The sequence below is a fragment of the Calidris pugnax genome, unplaced genomic scaffold, assembly GCF_001431845.1.
Source record: "Calidris pugnax isolate Ruff unplaced genomic scaffold, ASM143184v1 scaffold25, whole genome shotgun sequence".
NCBI lineage: Eukaryota > Metazoa > Chordata > Aves > Charadriiformes > Scolopacidae > Calidris > Calidris pugnax.
In genome coordinates, this window is record NW_015090805.1 from 6,037,204 (window position 1) to 6,059,333 (window position 22,130).

General features: G+C 37.3%; 1 protein-coding gene across 4 annotated transcripts in view; it reads right to left on the reverse strand.

The window, feature by feature from the left end:
- Positions 1-22,130, reverse strand: part of TTC3 (tetratricopeptide repeat domain 3) — a 63,477-nt gene that overhangs the window by 37,511 nt on the left and 3,836 nt on the right. For 3 of the 4 annotated variants that reach the window (XM_014938193.1, XM_014938190.1, XM_014938191.1), the window contains exons 4-15: positions 21,163-21,295; positions 20,724-20,811; positions 19,447-19,500; positions 16,746-16,869; positions 15,699-15,784; positions 14,792-14,886; positions 12,558-12,620; positions 9,219-9,273; positions 8,370-8,532; positions 8,067-8,115; positions 6,866-6,989; positions 4,136-4,190 (exon numbers count right to left, since the gene is read on the reverse strand). In XM_014938193.1, coding sequence (XP_014793679.1) covers positions 4,136-4,190; positions 6,866-6,989; positions 8,067-8,115; positions 8,370-8,532; positions 9,219-9,273; positions 12,558-12,620; positions 14,792-14,886; positions 15,699-15,784; positions 16,746-16,869; positions 19,447-19,500; positions 20,724-20,811; positions 21,163-21,295 — 1,089 coding nt within the window. The remainder of the gene's footprint in view (positions 1-4,135; positions 4,191-6,865; positions 6,990-8,066; positions 8,116-8,369; positions 8,533-9,218; positions 9,274-12,557; positions 12,621-14,791; positions 14,887-15,698; positions 15,785-16,745; positions 16,870-19,446; positions 19,501-20,723; positions 20,812-21,162; positions 21,296-22,130) is intronic. The other variant, XM_014938192.1, reaches the window with a different exon arrangement.

Below are 22,130 nucleotides of genomic sequence, written 5' to 3' on the forward strand. Positions count from 1 at the left end.
TATGTATGTTCCAGACCAACTACAGAAATTTTACAAAGTTTGCCACTTCAAAAAAAACATTGCTAAAGGAGTTAAATTCAACCGACATTTTCCTTAGAAATATAAACATGACTCAGATCAAGATAAAGGTCCCTGATTACAAAATAAAAATGTTTAACCATGTGGAAATACTGGATCACAAAGACAAGAAAGAATCTGTCATGTGATACTGATTAATTTCTAACTCCGAAACAATGTCAAAGACTTAGCATGAAACTTTACTAATACACTTCACAATTTCAGAGATCTAACACTGTTGTTGAGTAGTTGCAGGGCTCTACAAGTCAAGTAAACAATTCATCAGTACCAAGGAAGAAGAAAACATGTTTTAATACTTTATTGTGATTGATCAAACCCAGGAAGCCATGCCATTAACTGCAAAAATAAACCCTCAACCATTCTCTGTGGTATTAACACATAACATTAAGCATCTGAATGTGCACGTGCATACTCATGATTAAGTCATGAAGTTTTCAGTTTTCAAGAATTTTGAAGTTAGAACTTTACAAGACATTAACAACTCAACAGCAGCAGTGACAAAATCCACTTATGGGAGAGCTGCCTTGTAGGAACCAAACTACAACTGACAAATTTGGGGCAGCAGATTTTTTTGCTAGTTAAACCTAATGGATTTTACAAGGCATACAGGAGTGCTGCCTTCTGACTCAGGTACCTGCTCCAAGAGGGGATAGTTCCAGCTACAGTCTTTAAGGAGCAGTTTAGAAGGTAACTGTAGCTTCCTAATATTGAACAAAATCACACAGACAACATATAGTCCAGCACCTGGATTCAAGTTATTCCAGCACTGGAACCCAAACATATGGCACAGCTACCTAAATTATAAAATATTGCTTGATTAATTATTATGCTTATGCTGAACTACCATAAAATCAAATTTGGAAAAAAAGAGTTATCAATTTTATATATAAAACTTCAGTAACTGCTTTAAAATGTTTATTTCATGACATTCATGTTAAGTATTTTATACAATTAGATAAAAAATGCTGAAAGACAATGTGGAAAAATAGAAATCCACCCATTTGAGCAATGTACTCAAGCCAGTGGCATATCTCATGTCATCGTTTCTCAAGTTAAACCGTATGCATACACACTTCATGTCTTGTGTCACACGAACTTCATTAAAAACTACTTAAGGACATAAAATTTAGATTAATCAGAACAAAAAAAAAAAAATCAAGTGTCATGAAGACAGAACATGTTCAGAATTATTTCATGAACCATTTCTTTAAATGGTCACACAGGAGTCTGAGCAGGCATCCGTTGAAAAACTTCATATGCATGAAAAACTCCAAAGCTACACTAATAATCATCACAAATTCCTCAAAATAGAGACATTTAAATGATGGAAAACAATAATCCTTTTGAAAGCCAAAAAACCACTTCAACCATATAATGATTTAACCATTTAGAGATACAGATATATTACCTTTTCTTGATTACACAGGTTCCCTTCCCTAAGGAACCGATCTATCATTCAAAACAAAATCTTAATGAAGATAACAATATAAGTCTTCCCTCTCACCACTCAACAGAAGAATTAACCAACATTTTTTTTCACTGAATTTTAAAAGCCATTCAACAAAAATATTTCAGAACAATTTCCTACAGAAACTACTACTACCATATATTATGCAACTCAAAAAGATACTACTTTCATTTATTTTAAAAATACTTCCAAGTAAAATTAACAAGAAAATCCTGCTGAATTATAGTTAAAATACTTATGGAGATATATTAATTCAATAGCAAACATGATTCACTTACCCCACAAACATTTTAAAATATTAGTAGGAGTATTGCTTTTGCTAGATATTCCCATTAGAAGCAAACAAAGATATTTAACAGAAATGTACACATGCTCAAAAAAGTAGTACATGCAGACAAAAATTGAAATTAAAAAGGACAGTAACTTTAAGATAAAATACAGTGGCATAAAGTTCCTTTACATTAACCCTTCCGCAAGTCTTAAGCCCTTAAGCGAACAAAGGCTAAGAAAAAGAAAGCTATTCTTCCCCACCCACAGTAAACTTGTATCAGCTAGTCATCCAGAGCCTAACTCCTCCTTCCAGATCAAAGCCAAATCAAATATTTTCTTCTACATTCATACTGACATAGTAAGTAGGAGGGGGAGAGGAGGAGGAAGGAAGAACAGAAAAAAAAAAAAAACCAAACCCATAGAATCAGTAATTTAAAAAAAAAAAAAAAAAAAAAAGTGCTATGTTCAATGCAACATTTCATAGTCCTGTTATCTCTTTAGCCTAGAAGAATTTTCAGTTCTCTCCCAACATTCCCTTTCTCATTCTTTCTCTCTTCCTTCCTCAACCTCTCCAACTCATCTTTCTGACACCCTGCCACTTCACTAATACCAGCAGCACAGACAGGCTGCAGACAGCCTGCCCCCTGACCAAGCAAGACACTGCCCACATTTTTCACATCAAGTACAATTCTCTCAAATCCCACTACTGTCGGTGGAGCCAAGGGGCAGTGCAATTCTCAATCGCATTCAAACAGGTATTTGCATGATTTGGTCTTGCTGCCAGGTGACCTGGACACCAAGTGTCCCTGGCAGTCCACTGGAGCCGGGGCATCACTTATAATCCTGCGTTTGCTATCAGTGATTGGGCTGGTTGCTGATCTTTTCCACTGCCTCAATAAACCGTCGTTTTATAACATGTTGTCAGACTTCATTACTGTTCGGACCACACCTTCTCGCTCAGGAAAACGTCTCGATTCACTTAGTTGTCACTTGCTTCAATCTCATTCAAAATTCCCTATGGCCTCCGTGCATTTCTTATTTTGCCCTTTCACACCATCTAGATATAGTTCCTCAAAACTGATTTGTCTTCCAGAGCTTGAGTTCCTCCTTCTACAACCCTTCCCTAATTCATGCTTTCTGCAATAAGTTCCTTCAACACTTTATAGTGGTTTTTTCATTTTTTTATTATCCTACCACATAGCATCTTTTCAGCAAATTCGCCTTGAGTCTTCCTTTGCAACCTTTCCCACATTTTCCATCTCCAAATACATCCTTTGATTCTTCAAGATGTTCACATGCTCAAAGCCCACAAGAGCGAGATCACTACTCCAACTGCTTTTTTTAAAATAATATGTTGTAATCTATCTTCATTGGCTTCCAAAAATCAAATTTTTCAAGTGCTCTGCACTTTGGCACCTATTCAGCTAAGTATTTAAGTATGCAAAGTAAAAAGCCTTCAGATTGTTGCATGGCCAGGACTAGAAGGACTGGCTGCCTTGGGGATCACAATTTTAGAATACAGCGTAAGTGTGCAGCTGGTCCAGATCCAGTAGCAGTATTTCATACAAACATTATAAAAAAGAACCATTTCTGAGTGTCAGGGAAATGTCTTATTCTTTCTTGGTTACAGCAGGTTTAGCAACTGATTAAAAAAAAAAAAAACACAAGCAAGATTCAGGAAAAAATTTCACTTTGAAGATCTGAACTGCGTGCACTTCACTTTTACCACAGAAAAGTAATTCTGTCACCGTGGGAGTTCTCTCTATAAAAGGGTTGGGTTTGTTTTGGTTTTTAGTTCATTAAAAAAACCCATGAACAATAAATCACACCAACTTATATGTCTTAAAGTTTGTAGCTAAAGATCCACTCTGACAAATATTTTGTGGCCTTCTTCCTCTCTAAGCGTGGGACCATTTTCTTAGGGACCTATACAGAGCTTTTAGTAATCACAAAGGAATTATGAATATTGAAATTACCCACACTTTTCTCTTGAATTTAGAACATTTTAGATCCTGTACTTGTCTCAGAAGGAGGGAAAGCATTTCTAGCCTGTGACTCAGCATTCTACTTTTTAGTTCCAGTTTCAATTCTGAATTCATCAGTGTAAAGTAGATTGAAACTACAAAAGCACAAAGGATATCAAGACAGAAATACAGAAGAGAAGAAGTATCTAATGAACTGCACACTAATAGGAAAAGTAGTGAAACACGAGAGCTTACTGCTGTGAAAATAACACTAGATACAATTTTGGCTATTCATAATGGCAACAGCAAGGGAAGAACCAACTTAAGACTTGACAAACAGCAAAAACAAACTCACTTGGTGGCAACTCCAGAGACCAACCTTTGCTTTCTGCTCTTTGGATGTCAGTCACCTAAATGACAAATACATTAATTTGGTTTTATACAGATAACAAAAAAGGAAGAGATATTGCTCTCTAAATTTAAACAAAGAAAAAACCTGAAACACTAAAATTTAAATACAGAAATCACCATGATAACGGAGTATATTATGTCCCCAATCAAGAGATAAAGAAAAATAATTTCATTAATGAAAGTGAACATTTATACTTACCCCCCCCCAAATTCATATCAAGTTGTATTACCTACTAGACTGACAAATACTAGCCCTTTTTTGCATTAATATTCATCCTAGAGGAAAATAAATTTACAGGGACCTACATTATGAAGATTTTCATAGCATAAAAGCAGATGGAAGTTTTCATAAGACAGTCACAAATCTTAAAGCGCTTCTTGTGAGATGGCTTTTGTTTTTCAAACCTTCATTTCCTTCCCTTTGCCCTTGTACATTGGTTTCATTTTCTCCACTAACGAGTCATCTTTTTTGCTGCCCCGCCCTCCTGTGAAACCTGAAAGGGTTTTTTTCACATGTGCCCGCTAAATTGTTTTGACCTTGCTAGTAGATTCACATTCTTTATCATCTTGTTTTTTTATATTATACAGCTTATTTATAACACACTTTGTAGGCTAGATCATAACTAACAATCTCTTAATTAGCTTACGATAATGATTGTAAAGACAATCGGGAAGAGGTACAACTATTTCTTTTAAATTAGTGATTAGTGTGAAAAGAGAAGAACTGTCTGTAAGCAAACTGGAGGTTGCCTATTACATTTTTAATTCCCTGCTGTTGCAGCAGGAGTGTCACAGCCTGCACGCACCTACCAAAACAGCCTACTCAGGCAAAGTCACGCACAGGAACAGTTTACAGGCTCCCCGTGATACTGGACACGAGACAGGCACTAAGCCAACAGCTGGGATATGCTACTGACATCCACTAGCGAAACCCATCTAAAATAAGTTCAGCACCAACAAAATCCCCCCAACTGTCCACTTTTGGGGGTGAGCATGTTTGTTTTGTAAGGAATAAAAAAAAAATATATACTGGTTTTGCCTGGGATAAAGTTAGCTGTCCTGATAGCGGCTCGCATGGTGCTGTGTTTTGGATTTGTAATTAAAACAGTGTCAACAGCACAGGGATGTTATTGCTGAGCAGCGCGTGCACAGCATCAAGGCCTTTTCTGTTTCACGCATGGCCCTGCCAGTGAGGAGGCTGGAGGTGCATGAGAAGTTGGGAGGGGACACAGCCAGGACAGCTGGCCCCAACTGATGAAAGACATATCCCATACCAAGTGGTGTCGTGCTCAGCAATAAAACCTGGGGTCAGAATGGAGGGAAAGTTCCGAGTTATGGCACCCATCTTCCAAGCAACCATTATGCCTGATGAAGCTATGCTTTCCTGGAAATGGCTAAGATCTGCCTGGAAGTAGTGAATGAATTCCTTATTTTGCTTTTCTTGTGTGTGCAGCTTTTGCTTTGCCTGTTAAATTGTCTTTATCTCAACCCATGGGTTTTCTCCCTTTTACACTTAGGATTTTCTCTCCTGCTGAGGGGAGTGAGTAAGCAGCTGCATGGGGCTGAGCTGCCTACCAGGTTTAAACCATGACAACATAATACGCCATTGCACTTTCAACAGTTAAATAACCTTTTAAAAGGCAAAATTAGAGCCTTTTGTTGGTGGATTTCTTCAGTCACCCTTCACTAACACGTATCCTCAGTTAAATTCTTTTTCAGGAACAAAAATCAACCATGAACAGAACAAAGTGTATACTCTATCAAGCTTCTATAAAGGATGCGCTCTGCTCCTTGACCAAACAAGTAGTAGTTTGATTCAGGCTTCAAAGGAAGTAAAGGCCAACACTGTGATTAGGCCATGAACTTCTCTAGTTCCAACCTGTTCTTTGAAAACCCACACAGGGACAGGCTGACGTGGTGAGCTTAATCTAGTAGAATATTTGCACTTGTAAACAGTCTTTTAGATTGAAGAATGAATATAAAGAATTACAAAGGCTACTAAAATAACACAAGTCCGTCCTGCATTTTAGCATTATACACTTGTTTTAAACACACAAAGCGAAACAGCTATTTGAGAAACACAAATTCTAGTTTTAAATACAATCCAGTTAAGCATACTATTCATACTATTTAACCAACATTTTCCCCATACAAAAGAAATCTGTTTATACAGCATGAAAGTAATGGTCTATAACCATGCAAATACCTTAATGTCACACAAAATGATGCTCGAGTATAGCTAAAGCCCTGTATATTAATTAATTTTGGCTAAAGCATCTTTCACTGAATTCCATTACACGTTAACTGAATCCTCTCCTAAAGCCAAAGGGAGCCCATATCTGAATGCATTCTGACAGGAGGACTGGACAGTCGATTAAATCAAGACACAACTTCAGTCTCACTTTCAATAACCCTGAAGAGACCCTTCTCCTCATAACACAGAGCGTCCACCTTCTCATTCAAGCAACCACCTCCCACTTCCTTTCAAATCCAAAGTTCTTAACATAGATTTGCTAGTTAAATATTACAGGGAAAGTGCACATGGCTGACAAAGTACACAATTATTAAAACACAGTGGCTGCAAAATTTCATCCACAGCATTCAGTAACACATTCCAGGACGATGAAAATCAACGCACTGTTAGTGTTGCAATGCCCGCTGTAGTGTAACTTACCCTGGTATCATGTTTTTGAGGACAATGATGATCTTTAGGATCAGAATGTGTTCTCTTTCTGTCTTTTTCTGTTTCTTTTTGTTCTTGAGAGATTATTAAATGAGATTCTGAGGAACTGCAGTCTCTAACATGTAAAAAGAGAGAACCCAAGTTTTTCCAGTCCTGTCTTTTCCCAATATGCAAGACACACACCATACAATTATAATGAAAAAAACAATGACAAATACAAGAAGTCTACCCCTCGTAGAAGTGTAATTGTGTAAGCATATTTAAAGGATTTGATCAAACACCCATTTTTTATACCTTCAAATTGCAGAGTCCAAATTTATATGCAAACATATACATTTATAACAACCAAAAAAAGCACCGTTTTCTAGAAGAGGGACAAGAACTGAATTACTGCACTTTTTTTTTAAAGTAACTAATTAAAAAGAAAAAAAAAAATTAATTTTGCCCAAGGCCACATCTTATTTGTGCACTACAGAAGGGAAACAAATTTAAGTTCCTCCAGAATTTTCAGGTTTGCAAAAAGCTGTTTCATAGTTTATTTACTGTATTGTTTTTGGATGACAGCACATCACTACAAGCACACCAGTACAAAAATCAAAAATACTTTTCAGAAAAATGTTTAATACAAAAGTTACGGCATATATTATAACTTAGCTGAATCTGTGAATTTGGAATCTCTCCTACTCTTTGCGCAAGGCAAAAAAATAGTCTTAGCAAAACCAAGTTCCTACAAATTTTACTATTTCTACTGCATTTCTACTATTGCCAAAATGCATTTGCTAGCATTCAGTTCCTCAAATCAGCTTCATTTCTTAGTGAACTTTATATAGCAAAGTAACAAAAAATTGGATGTGATTGCACTGACGTTTTCAGGTGCCAAATTTCCTCAACAGCGAAGTACTTCATCTTGGCAGGACAAAAACCAGGAAGACGGTTTCCTGTTATTTCCAACATGAGTAAACAATGCTAAAGGAAACTGCTTGGAAGTGGTACATACCTCAAGATAGCTTATTTAGCTCCTAAAAGTCCTCTTTACTCCTAGGCTGCACTGTGGTTGCTGTTCTGATCAGTTTATTCCTTCCATTTTTATTTACTGATAGATAAAAAATTGGTAAACAGTAGCTATGCTATGCATTACTTATACTAAATACTGCTAATTAAAAAGAAAAAAGCTGACTTGACAGTTGCTTACTTTTTCTCAAGAAGCGACTTCTTTGGTTTCTGTTTATGTTGTTTAATACCTACAGGAAATTATATAGAAAGAAGGGGGGGGGGGGGGGGGGGGGGGAAAGAGATGCTAAATCACAAATTGGTGGGGGATCAAAATATATTAAAGGGTGAGGGTGTAATGAGAAAGCAAAGAAGAGAAAAAAAGAATGAGGGGGGGGGGGGGAGTGGAGAAAACAAAACAAAACAATTAGCTAGTTTCAAAGGAAAGTTACCAATACAGGAATTCTGCTATGTTCAAGGTAATCTTGAAATCAGAAAAGGTTACCATTGATTTCTTCTAATGTCTTCTTTAACTTGTCGTTTTGTTGAATAAGATCCTTAAGTCCATCAAGAATATTCTTGCATAGTTCCTGAGCTCTCTCATTAGCTTCCAAAGCCAGTTCATGTTCCCCCAGTAATGACAGTGCCTTACAGAAGTGGTAGTGACCCTACATGGGCATAAGTTTGAATTTCAAGCGTTTATTCACACAAATAAGAAAACAATTTATATCCAAAACAGTTGCAGTAGACAATACAATGTAAAATTTTACATACTCAAAAGTTATTTACTCCACCCTTTTCAGGTCAAATGGTGAATAATCAAAGTTTTCAACTACTCAGCACACTGACACAGAAAGATAATTCACTGGGAATAGCATCTAGCCTCTGCCTTTGGAAAAGAACAAATTTGCGTTTTCCCCCTAATCTCAACTACTACTTTCCAATTATGTAACTATCCCTTATTTACTCTTCTTCAGGCCAAGACTATTGGGAAATACATGTTGGTCATTAATCATGATTTATTGTAAGGACTACATATATTTTTTTAAAGCACTGTGATAACACAGGTATGCACAACAATGCAGTAAGTGTTTTCTTCTGTCTTTACACATGCAGAACACGATGTAACAACAATTACAAGCATGTCAAAACAACATTTTTAATATAAGAAAACTATGTACTAGGCTGACTGATTAGTCCACAAGGTACCGTGTTCATTCTACCATCAGTAGTGCTAAACACAGAGAAGCACCTGTGACATCTACTTGGGTCAAATCTGTAATTAAGACTCTGTGTTCTTATGTTGATTTACAGTACCAACAAAAGACAATTTTGAAGTGTATATTAAACTAACCTTTGGCCAATTAGGCTTCAAAATAGTGGCTCTTTTTCCATCAGCAAGGGCTCTCCTTAGAGAAAGGAGGGGAAAAGAAGAGGTATTTATTATTTATACTTTAGAAAAACCTACAGACCAGATGTACATGGCACTATGAAAATACGAAGTGAATAAAAGAACAGTTAATTCAGCTGTGTAAAGCTATGGTCAGATAACACTTGTTAGCTGAAGCTTACCTGGGTTAAAATGTTACCGTCTCACCTATTTCACCTATCAGATATTTAATCCCTCCCCCTTACTTACTAGGTTTTCCAGCATTTCTGTTCATGCACCTACACGTTAACTTGCTTCTAAGAAACTGTTCCTTTCAAAAGCAAAGCCTTAATAAAAAAGCCTGAATACCAAACCCAAATATTTAGACAGAAATCATACTAGAGATTAGTTACACAATCATAGCTAGAGATTTGAGGATGCAAGTATTAACTGCTGAGCACTGAAGAGAGTAGCCTCTACAACTCCCAACAACTGAAGCCCGAAGAAAATGCGTGACTATTTTTTTTTAATACACAAGGTATCACAGAATAACCATAATTACAATTTTGGTCAGGTCAGAAGAGAAGCAGACTGCCCCTGTGGCTACAGGCGAGAACACAGAGCAGCAGTGATGGCCTCTGCTGATACCAATGCTGCCCAAAGCAGGCAGCTACAGAGTTCAGGTGCCTCTGGGATATACCACTCGTTCTTCACTGAACCACAGCTGTGTGCCAGAATGCAGTAAATTACAACAAAGAGTGGTCACATATGGATTACTTCAGAAGAGGAAGCTTACAAATGACTCCTCTGATAGCTGGGTCATGCTGACTCAGTAAGGCCTTTAGAAAATGTCTGCAGCAAAACCTAAGTTGAGAGGCCTGCAAAGGCCTGTGACACGTTAACTATTTTACCTCCACAAAGGGAAGGAATATGGAAAAAAAAAAAACAACCGAAACTTATTTCACATGGAAGTGTTCATAAATTGGCCAGTCACTACCACAGGTTTTTTGTAAATGTTACAGCAGGAAAGCCTGTACAGAGGGATCTGAAGGAAGAACATGAGATGCTCTGTGGTAATGAAAACCTTATTGAGGCCTTTCGGTACTTGAAGAGGGCTTATAAGAAAGATGGGGATAAACTCTTTAGCAGGGCCTCTTGTGGTAGGACAAGGGGTAATAGTTTTAAACAAAAAGAGGGTAGATTTAGACTAGATACAAGGAAGAAATCCTTTACTGTGTGGGTGGTGAAACACTGGCACGGGTTGCCCAGAGAGGTAGGAGATGCCCCAATCCTGGAAGGTCAGGCTGGACGGGGCTCTGAGCAACCTGATCTAGTTGAAGATGTCCCTGCTTATTGCAGGGGGGGTTGGATTAGATGACCTTTAAAGGTCCCTTCCAACCCAAACTATTCTATGATTCTATGGAAAGCTGGACACTAAAGAAAAGCCTGAAAGAGACAATCATTTCAAGGCAAGGAGCGTGTTTTACGAAAATTCTTCAGAGATGTCAGAAAAAATTAATTCAGTGAATAAAGTTAGAACAAAAAAAATTGCCCACCCCACAAATAAGGGAAACCCTCAGGTAGTAATGGCAGCATTTAGAGGTGTGGCGATACATTTAATGAAATTAGTAATTAAAAAAAAACAACAAAAAACCAAAACAACACAACAGAACTAGTGATTAGAGAAATTGCACCATATTCATATTACAAAGCAAGCAAACACAAGGAAAAAATGCTTCAGTAAAAGACAGACTGTGGAGTATAGAACCTCGAGATACTAAGATATTATAAAAGCAGTTGAGAAGATCAGAAAAGAAAAAAAAAAACCACCAGCATTTGTCTTCTTGTCTACTGTGTGCCATCAGGCTTGGTTTTCATCCACCCAGCCCTTCCTCCAGTGCCACCTCTCGACAGCTGGGTGCAGTGCTAGGGAAGGCACCCCTGAGCACCATCAAAACTTGAGGGTAGGAGGCCAAGCTGCCCTGAGAGGTCCTGTCCCGCATCAAAGCCTGGGAGGGAACATGACCACTGCTTCTCACCAGGCTCTGAAACCAGGAGGACGACACGTACCTTGGATAAAGGCACAAATGCTCCAGCAGATGATCTGCAGAGCACTATGGAACTGCACAGTCCTGTCATATACAGTATTGCCACTGCCAATAGCAGGCCATAAGCTCTGTGCTGAGTGTGCCAAACCTCAGGACTGAGGCTTCTTGGTCTTCCTCAGCCTGAACTGCAGCTTCACCTGCCTGCAGTTTTCTCTTACTTGGTTTAACTGTGACAGCAATTTCTCCAATTGACCTGGTGTCTGTGGCTAATTTGTTCTACTTTTGTTTATGCTTGTGTGGTGCAACCATAGATTTAGATGGAATAATTGCTTGTTACTACTATTTATACAGAAATAGGTATTTGTGACTCCAAAATGATGATGTCCTGTAATGAAATACAAGGCTGATACGACAGCAGAGGCCTCCACAAGTGGAGACACAGGATGCTACAAAGGAGCACAGGCACAAGCTGACAAGATATGGGGCACAGGCTTGGCAGTGGACACCCTGTGGCTATAAACAATTCACCAACAGTCAGTTAAAGACATGGCAAACCTTTACAAATAGAGTAACAAAGAAAAAGTAATAACCATTAAAAGTACCATGTATAGTAAACTCAGATTTAACATGGAGCCACAGGTGAACAAAGACAGAACAAAGATGCAATATCACATTAGCAAGCATAAAAGTGACGCCACATGGATCCCAGAGTGAGGAAGAAGAAACCATCAGCGTGAACATCACTTTCCTCCCACAGCAGGACTCTGCACCCTGACAGCTCTCACCCTACTGCTACAGCAATGGAACTGCCAACTTCAGTACCCACCCAGATGTGCAGTGAACTAATCACAATTAGACCCTTAAGACTTGAACTATACTAACAATAAATTCTTGGGTTGGCTTTACCTAAAAGGTATACATCCATATTGCTCATAAACAAGATTTTTAGCTTAACAACTGGCTTAAGGAAAACAGCCCCCATAACCACACTGATCTCTTCTTCAAGAGGTTTAATGAAAATCACAATAGTCACTGGTACTGAGATTTTTTTTTTCTGTTGTGTAACCCCACAACACACGCAAATTCTAAATGGTATTACATACTGCCAGCAGATAAAGCTAGTATTATTCATTTTTCTTGATACCAGTTTTACAAGGTAGTAACATCACAATTACTATATACTTAAGTTTTAAAAGTACTGTTTTCCTAAGTATATTGCCAATTTTTAACTGCAGATCACAACAACATTTCAGGTGATAAACAAGGGGTTACTTACTTGTACTGCCTTGTGAGAATTAAACAAAGAGCTCGGTTTCCATACAGAAGATGGTTTGCTGGACTTAAAAAAAAAATTATGAAAAATTAGTAACATACATTACTTTTTAAAATCTTAAGGGGGGGGGGGAAAAAGTAAGTTTTCAGAATAATTGTCTGATAGCATCAACTATCAGATTATATATGAATACAAGCTTCTTTGAATTGTAGCATGGATTTAAAAGCTAAGTTACTGAGAATATTAGTGAATACTAGAATTATGTAGTAATTTCTAAGATTTGAGCTAATGCACCTTCCAACCAATTCAAACCCCAGCCAACTTTAAACCTCTGGTTTTGTTTTGCTTTCTTTTTTTAAACTCCTTCCCCAAGTCACTAGGCTCTGACACACATAACAAAGCACACCTCAAATGGTGCAAAATTATGGGTAGTATGTTCCCAACAGTCCCAGCTCTGTTTAAAAAAAAAAAAAACCAACAAAAAACCACAAAAAAACCAAAATCCCAAAACAAACAAAAAAAAGGGGCAAAAAAAGTCATGAAGCATGGAAAAGCTAGCTTGACTGTCCCATATATCCCATTTCATTTTGTTCTGAAATTCCTAATTTTGAAGCCCTCATTAAATCAAACATCTCATGAACATTTCTTGATCACTGGGGTCTACAACTTTTTCACACCCATCTGCCTGACCGGGCAGACTAAGCAGCAGTTCTAAAGACCTAAAGAATTGCCGATAACGTACCTAATGGAAACCAGACTAAGGTTCTAAAGACCTAAAGAATTGCCGATAACGTACCTAATGGAGGATCACAAAATGGTTTGGGTTGGAAGGGATCTCAAAGATCCTGTAGTTCCAAGCCCCCTGCCATGGGCAGCAACTACTCCCACTAGACCAGGTTGCTCAAAACCCCATCCAGCCTGGCCTCGAACACTTCCAGGGATGGGACAGAATGACAGGGAGGAACCAGTATATATAATCCAGCAACCAGTTGAAAGGAAGCCAAGGGAGGGTGCAACTAGTTAGGGAAGGAGTGTGATGGCGCAGATGAAAGTCAGCTCATACTAAGAGAAACACACAGAGCCAGTTAAGGAGGACTCCCTAGCTGCTAGACATCACCGAGCTATCCTTCACCTTCCAGCAGGGTCTTAAACACAAAGAACAATTTCTGACAAATAGTTGTAACAACAGCTCAGCTCTACAGCCCCTGGAAACCATGAGACTTCCTTTGCCCTTTCCAAGCCATGGGATTTCTTTTGCTCTTTCACTGAGCAAATGCCTTCTCCAGCCTGCTCCATATCTCAGATACACTCCCTTGAATGAAGTCAGCCTACTCAATTTTTCCAAGAGCCTAAAATCAAATTGAATTTGGGATTGAAATGTATCCTAGTATGTGAGAGAAGATCTGAAGCAAGACATCAGCAAAATGCTAGTCCTTTCAACCGCGCAATTATAAAGCTAGATTTCAAAATGAAAAAATAAAAGTTTGCTTGATGGATTTTTCTATGAAAGGTGGGACTATATGAATTTTGGTGTATTTCATAGACATCAGAACTTGTAAAAGCAGCATTTGCATGACTACAACACACGTAGTAATTCTACTAAGCCAGCATTCTGTAGCTAGTTCACATTACATGAGGACTACAGGAAGGGAGCAAACACTCTATTTACATAGGACATAAATTCTCATTTAATCTCCGTCTCCCTGCCCCTTTAGAGATCCCAGGAAAGTCTCCAAAGCCTTTCAGCAAATGACTTCTAGTAAGTCTTGTTTAGTTTCTTCCCAAAGGAAATTAAGCCTGTTACATACAGAGTTGCCACGAGCAGATACTTAAAAATAAATGTTTGAACTTGTTCACTAGTTCTGCACTATAGCTGAGACGATAAATATTTGTAAGTTGGTCATACTGTTCTGCTGGAAGAACATTTAGGAGGGATGATACCAAAAATGGCTGTTGACACTAAATAACTTACTTCCTTTCAGGTTTACTACATTACTGTTAGTCATTTAAACCCTAACTGGACTATTGGGACAGTAAAAGTGCAACCAACCACTAGTAACAAGAAATAAAATAGAACAAAAAATGTGTTATGTAGCTTTCTTTTTTTTTTTTTATATTAGGTATGATTTGGCCTCTAAGTAGAGTGGCTCATGCAAAACTATACAAAATCTGGGTAAATCTGAATAAGCTGAATAGATATGATACAACACAATCTAGTTAACCAGTTTAGTTCTTACCAAAACTCTATGGCTTTAGTGTATGACATTATAGCATGATCAAAGTTTCCTTGGGAAAATTCCTCATTTCCTTTCTGCTTCATAGATTCACTGTTCTGTAAAATCAAGAAAAAAATTCAACAAATGCTGTCATCTCAGTTACAATGAGAAGTAAATAGAATATTTGACAAGAGGCAGCTCAGTTTTTATGCTTGTGAAAACAGGCTACAGAATCACAGAATGATATGGGGTTGGAAGGGACCTCTGGATGTATGCACTATTAGTTGTAATTACTTTTCGTTCATTGCAATTAATAAGCTTAAAAGTGTACAAATGAAAACGTTATGCAGACAAGAATACAAAAAACAATAATTAAAAAGCAGGACTAACTCAGAAGGTCTCCTAAGTCCCATAATAGAGTCATCATCACAAACAAGCATGTGTCAAATAGCAAAGTAGGCCGAGTACAGCACAGCTCAACCACCTACTCGGTGCCTTTCAGTGTAGCTCCTGAAGTATTGAATTGGAGAAAGGAAGACACAGGAATTAACCAGACTCCCACAGAAAAAAAACCTCAAACATCTACACTAAAGGAACACATGGCAAAAGAATTCGAGAGCATCATTTCTGTGTTAGAAGGATCAAGTTGAACAACCTTCTATCAATATTAACAACATTTCCTTGAGGTTTTTTTGGGGGATGAGGAGAGGAACACTCTCCAATGTACACTGGCAACATAGTTAGTTGTTTAACTAATGTTCTGTTTATTAGGCCAGGATCTCTCAAGGTAACTACTTATGTCAGGACAATTACTCAAACTTTTGAAATCTTTATCTTTGATCATCTGGTCATGTTGATCATAAAAAACTCCACAAAAAATAACAACACAAAAGGAAAAGCACAAATGCCTTCTGATATCTTCTCTCACCTTTCTACAGTTTTCACAGGTCACAGCTTTAAACTCTTCAACTAAATTACAATCTTCCAAAGCAACTTTAGTAATATAACGTTTGACTGCAGACAAAAATCAGAAAAATACAGTGAGTGAAGAAGTTACCAAAAACAAGAAGTAGGGTTTATCTTCTGCTGCTAAGAATCATGCTCTGCTTTCTGACTATAAATAAAATTTGACACACCAACTAAATAACAGAAACAAATTAAGCAACAGAAATGTTCAAAAGAAAAGGAATTATTTATTATTGGGCAAGCCCAAAATCACTGTCTGCAGACTGTAAAACATTTAAGCACTTGCATAATTTCAAGCAGTCAAGTGAAACTCAATTGTATTTTACAGAAATCTGCATTTTAAAAGATTCATAAATATTTGCACTTTAAAGAATTTGTACTTCAGTACTTTAACTATAAAAAGATTATTCTCCTTGCATGGAAATCAGATTTCTACCACCCTGATACTTACTGCAACAGCTGATATAGAATGCATATATGCATAAAAGCAGAGCAGAATACAAGCTATTTAACACACACAAAAAACAGCAGGCCTGGGAGCTTTTTGTAATTTCAGAAGTGCTGCTAGTTTGACTATCTTATGGTAACTCCCGTGAGCTGTATAACCTAAATTTTGAAATATGAATAATATCTCAATTAATATTTTGACAAAATCCTCTGCCAAACATTTAACAGAAAAACTCAAATAATATTTCAGGCATTTTTCAACTTAGTCCTAAGTTAAAAGAACAAATGGCACACATACCGCCCACAGTGTATGTTTTTCACACTAAAGTGAAAAAACTTTCTGAAGCAAATATGACTGTAAATACAACCCACATACAGAGACTCAAGGAAAAACTGGCTGGGTCAAATAAGTCAAAAACAAGGAAAAAAAACCACACACCACCACGATTTTTTTTTTCCCAGTCCCTTCCAGATTAATGAAATACATGCAAACATTAACTATGTCCTAACTACACCACCGGTTACTTCCCTCACCATTGTTTCTTCAAGTGTTCATACTTACATTCAGCGAAGAAAATTTCAAGATAGATCCAACCAAAATCACCAAGTTTCTCCAGCCTCTGCAGAATACTGACATCACCTGTGTATCTGACCCAATCAAGTGCATCCCCAATATCAAAGAAACCCTGTTTCAATTGAAGAAAAGGAAAATAAAGAAAAAAAAATGTTAACTAATTCCACGCAAAACAGTCTTAAAACAAAAACAATAAACACCACACAAACCAAGAGCTCTAACAATATAGTGGAAGCATTCCATGTAAATATAGGAAACAATACTACTGTAGCACTTACACTGTGCACTTTCCCAATCTGTTAGGCTTTAAAACAGACAACAGCTCAGAAATATAAATATCTGGGTAACTCAAGCACAGCATAATCCAGCATATTTACAAAATTAAAACAGCCATTCTTTCAGCAGGAGACAGGGCCATTCAAATTATAGAATTTGATTTAGAAACTTTTTTTTATGACTACACATAAAGTTGCTTCAGTGTGAAGTGACAAGCCTGATTAAAAAAACCCAATGTTCTCCAGGCTATTAGACATGCAGGCCAGGGCTAAGACTATTCTGTAAATCATGACTTCCCTTCTATTCAAACTAAATTTAAATTGTTTGAGCTATTTGAAAGAGAGGGATTAAGTGAAGAATGCCCGTTGCCTGGGATACTCCCATGTTATCTGGGACTACAGGTTTTGAAAAATAATTTTAAAACCCCCCGTGATTAAGACAAATATCATTAAAAATACAGGAACTGGGTTATCCAGCAGTAACACACACTTGCACCTATTCTGCTTCTCCTGTTGCTACTATCAGCATGATACTGTCTTCTACCTTCAATGTTTTTATTTTAGCTTTTGCAGTTAAACTACAGAAGGCAGCAGAAACCAAAAAATGACAAATGCAGGGAAACTAAGAACGTCCAGAGCCCAAAGTTTACAAGCTGAAAAATGCAGTGAGGATAGTTCTACTGTGCACTGAATTTGATAACGAAGATGGATCAGCAGGATTCCAAACCACACCTTTACTCAGCCATTCACAGTCCTTCAGAATGAATCAGTGGCACTACTTGAGAATCTCATAAAAGATATCCAATCTGTCACTAAAGAGAAGCACCTTTGCATCATACAGGTGATTAAGCTTAGCCCTTGTAGCCCCAGAGCCCCATGATACAGCATCACCAATGCTTGTAAGAGGCCACAGGCTTTGTGGTTTGCACAGCCACAGGGCTGCAAATCGCTTACCCTGTTTAGACCTGCTTAGAGCTCTGCTTTAACTTGTTTTTAACTATAACATCAATTTTCTTCTGACCAGGTGGCTATGACTAATTTGGTTTACTTTTATAGGGTACAATGATTGCCTTCATACAGACAGTAGTAACAAGTATTTAATGCTACGATGACTGACATAATGATGCAGCACAGTGAAATGAAAGCCAACTATGATAGAGGCATAGGCCATGAAAACTGGAGACATATAATGCAGTTTAGAGGAGTACAGGCATGGGATGGTAAGTGATGGGGCACAAGCTGACACTGGAGAAGCAACAGCTATAAACAAGTGGGAAAAAAAAAAAGTGAAGCTGGACAAAATTGGGCAAAAGCAATTTCTAACATCCATAAAGCATAGTATGCATAGTAAAATCATATGTAACTTGAACCTGCAGACCAATGAAAATAAAAAGCAGGGTATAAAAATGAATTACCAAACTTAAAAAATGAACCTAAGTGAATGAACCTAATGAAACTAAGTAAATGAACCTCATGAACCTTCCCAGAATGAGGAAGAAGAAAACATCAACAGCTATCCTTGCAGTAAAACACTCCACGTGGTAATGACTGCACCCCCCACCCCTCACATGCAAACACCAAACGGAAGCCATTCACTTCAGGATCCCAAGGAGCAGTACAAGAGTAAGCACAACACCTGCAAAAGGGTTAGATACTAGGAAGGTTGTATATCACAATTTTAATTGTATTATCATTAAAGAGTTTTTCTGCTTAGTTGTATTTGTTTCTTCATTTTCTTTCCACTTCTGCAAGAATTAATTGAGGAAGATTTCAATTATACTAACAGTAACTTCTTGTCTTTATATATATATATATTTATATATATATAAAAAGTTTGCCTTTTGCCCACACCTAGACTTTTAGCATAACACACCAACACCAGCACAGAGAGGACAAAGCAAATCACACCACAGAGACAGAACCGTGTGCTGGGAGAGAATCTAGCAATCTTCAGGACTGGAGGCAGAGAGATCACAGAGACATCTCAAAAGAATAAGCCTTCAACCAGAAGTGGCAGATGGGTGAGAAAGCAACAAGTAAAGCCACCAGCAGGTACCAAAGCTGATACTGGAAGGCTGACCTGGGCTCCAGCTGCACAAGCTAAACCCACCCACCACACTGCAGTGGTAACATCTAAGAGAAACCACTTATTTCCAGCATGTGAACTACTCCCGAAATTCTCACTCATTTTGGTCCTCTTACACAAACGATACTTATTTCCTCTCAGACACTAATTTCGTTTTGTGGCTCAGAGCTGCAACTGGCAACCCCAGTCCAACGTATTACATATTCCAAAAAATACATACGCAATTTATTTATGCAAGCATTTTAAAATTTTGGCTATTTGTACAAATATTTTGTTTGTATTCACACATGAAGAAGCATTCCTATTTAAAACAATTTGAGAAACTTACATTTTCTATCCTGCTGCCAATTCTCAGTATGCCACTGATAAAAGGTGGAACGTTCTGGAAGAGGGATAGAAAAGAAATAATAAACAACTTATTAATATCTGATAACTTTAGTTTCTATCTGCTCAGGTTCAACTCAATAACATTTTCTGTTTTGCTTGAATGCAGTATCGTTTGGACAGTGTCTCTGGTCAATTTCAAAGTTTCAGGAAATCTGCTTGTACTGAGTAGCAAATCCCTTACCATTTTTTTTGAAAAAACAAATAAATCTTGATGTGGAAATAGAGAATGCATGTGTGCTATGACATCTGGTTAGGAAATCAGCCACTTTAACCACTTCTGCAGTTGTCTACATACCAAAGAACCAGCTGATGCATTCCATGAAAACCATCCAAAACAACAGTAATTCCTCTCCTGAGATCTGCTCCTCCAAATAAATTTTACTATTGGATATACAATTGTTTAGATGGAGAAGGAGATAGAGGCTGAGGAAGTAAGCAGGGGGGCACAGAGGTAAACAGGGGAACGAGAATATACACAGACCCTCTTGTATAAAGATCGAATGGGAGACTACCAGAGGAGGAAACAGCACATAGAACCCATCCCATGAGACAAAGTGGAAAAACTACAGGGACATCCTGAAGTACAAGGAGGTGAAAATAGAGCACTGAAGGAGGAAGCAGCAAAAAGAGCATAAGGAAGTATGAATCCACAAGATCAATATAGTACATGAATACCTAATCATAAGAAGTTATATCACAGTGAGGTGGACTGGAAAAGTGTAGCTTGGGGTTGAGCAAAGAATTTCAGCAAACCAATTTTTTAAAAAACGTGTCATATCTAAATATAAAAAAAATTAAGATCTCTTCCTTTCAGCTGCTGAGAACATTTCTGATATCATTCTCTCCTCTATGTTTAAGACAGCAATAATAACAAATTTTAAATATAATTTGTTGAATGGGGTAGGGAAATTATTTAACTTGTTCATCAGGAAACAGTGCCATTTTCCTCACTGATTTGATTTTCTTCCTTAGCAATTTACAAGGGCTCCAGTCAACTGTATTATTGACTCTGCAAATATTTATTAAGTTATCCCAACTGTAATAAAAGGTTATGATGCACTTTCTTTCTGGAAAGGTGCAACTCAACTATCAGATGATTTATTCAGTCCAGCAAAAGGAAATGTGTAATTTAAGATACAATCCCAAGCTGCATAAGGTACAGAATTAATTAACCTATAATACATGGAAACTCACACAAAGGTAAAATACAGTACTTACAACAGCTTTTTTAATTAAATCAACAAGGTCTTCCAAAAACTCTAAATCACAGAGTCTCTTCCAATTCTGGTCTAAAATCTGTGAACTGCTTAAAAACAGAACAAGTTATTATTTAGAAAAATAACACTGTGTTGCATGGACCTAATTACTAATATTTATGGTAATTAGATCTAACCAAGACCACGGTTACAAACTCAAATTAAGCCTTTCAGAGGAGGGAAAAAAAAAAAAAGAAAAAAAAAAGAGCTGCAAAGCTTTTGGTATTTTGAAATACAAGGCATAAGGAACTATGTTTTCTAACCTTAATCAACTTAGCCCTCTGGTAAAAACATTACTGCCAACAGTTTAACCACTACTGAAAGTATACAACGATCTTTCACAGGTAAGAAAAAGGAAATGTAAAGGCTTATGAAATCACTTCGACATCATGATTGCTTACCTCCAATCAGCTCCCAAAGAATTACTTTCACTTTTGAAGAGAAGAGGCCATAAGATGCGTATTTTAATAATGTTGCAGTAGTCTCTTAACGTATCGACCGGCTGACTGCACCACACTTCACAGGGATCAACACCTTCAAGAAAACAGGAATTAGACTACGCAATTCAGGCATTACAAGTGATCAAACTCCAAATAAACATTCAAAACCATCAGTTATTTCCATACTGTGTTCCTAGGTACTATCTAACCAAAACAAGCAAACTTGAACACTCTAAATACAATTGGCAATTTGAGGTTTTTTATAAATTGAAGGGGGAGAGGGAATTTATACAGAGGTAAGAATAGGGACCTGCCTGCAGCCTTTACATTCCTTGCTCAAGGAATTGCCTGTGTTCTAAATTATACTGATATAAATATATTATATCAATGAATAAATGCAGCCTGCTTCTAATGAGGAACCTAACAAGGGGTAAGGCTATAAAGGATTCTGTTTTCAAGATAAAATATGAGCCTCTTCTAACTGTACCCATTTATTTTCTACAATAAATCCAGAGTAGTGTAGCATATAGCAGTACAGCACAAAAACATCAGCAATATTCTTCTTCTTTCTCCAGAGGTCATTATGTGTGTGATACATGACTCTTTCAAAAATAAATTAATTTCCCTCAGAGACTGTCTTTAAAAGGTAAAGATCTTTATTAGGCTATTGAGGTGGCATCAAACACTTTCAAGAGTAGAAACAGTTATTACCTGAGAGTCTAAACATAGGCAAAAATGCATTTTATACAGCTAGCTGTGTCCATCTGAGTTTGCTATATATTATAGGTTTCCATTTGCACAATGAATACAGTTTTGAAGAACTTGACATACTGTTGAGCGACCTGTTTTTCTGCACCTATTAAAAATTATTTTAATATTATAACTGCAAAACTTTTCCTACAAAGATCAACTTGAAGGTGTCTTTAGAC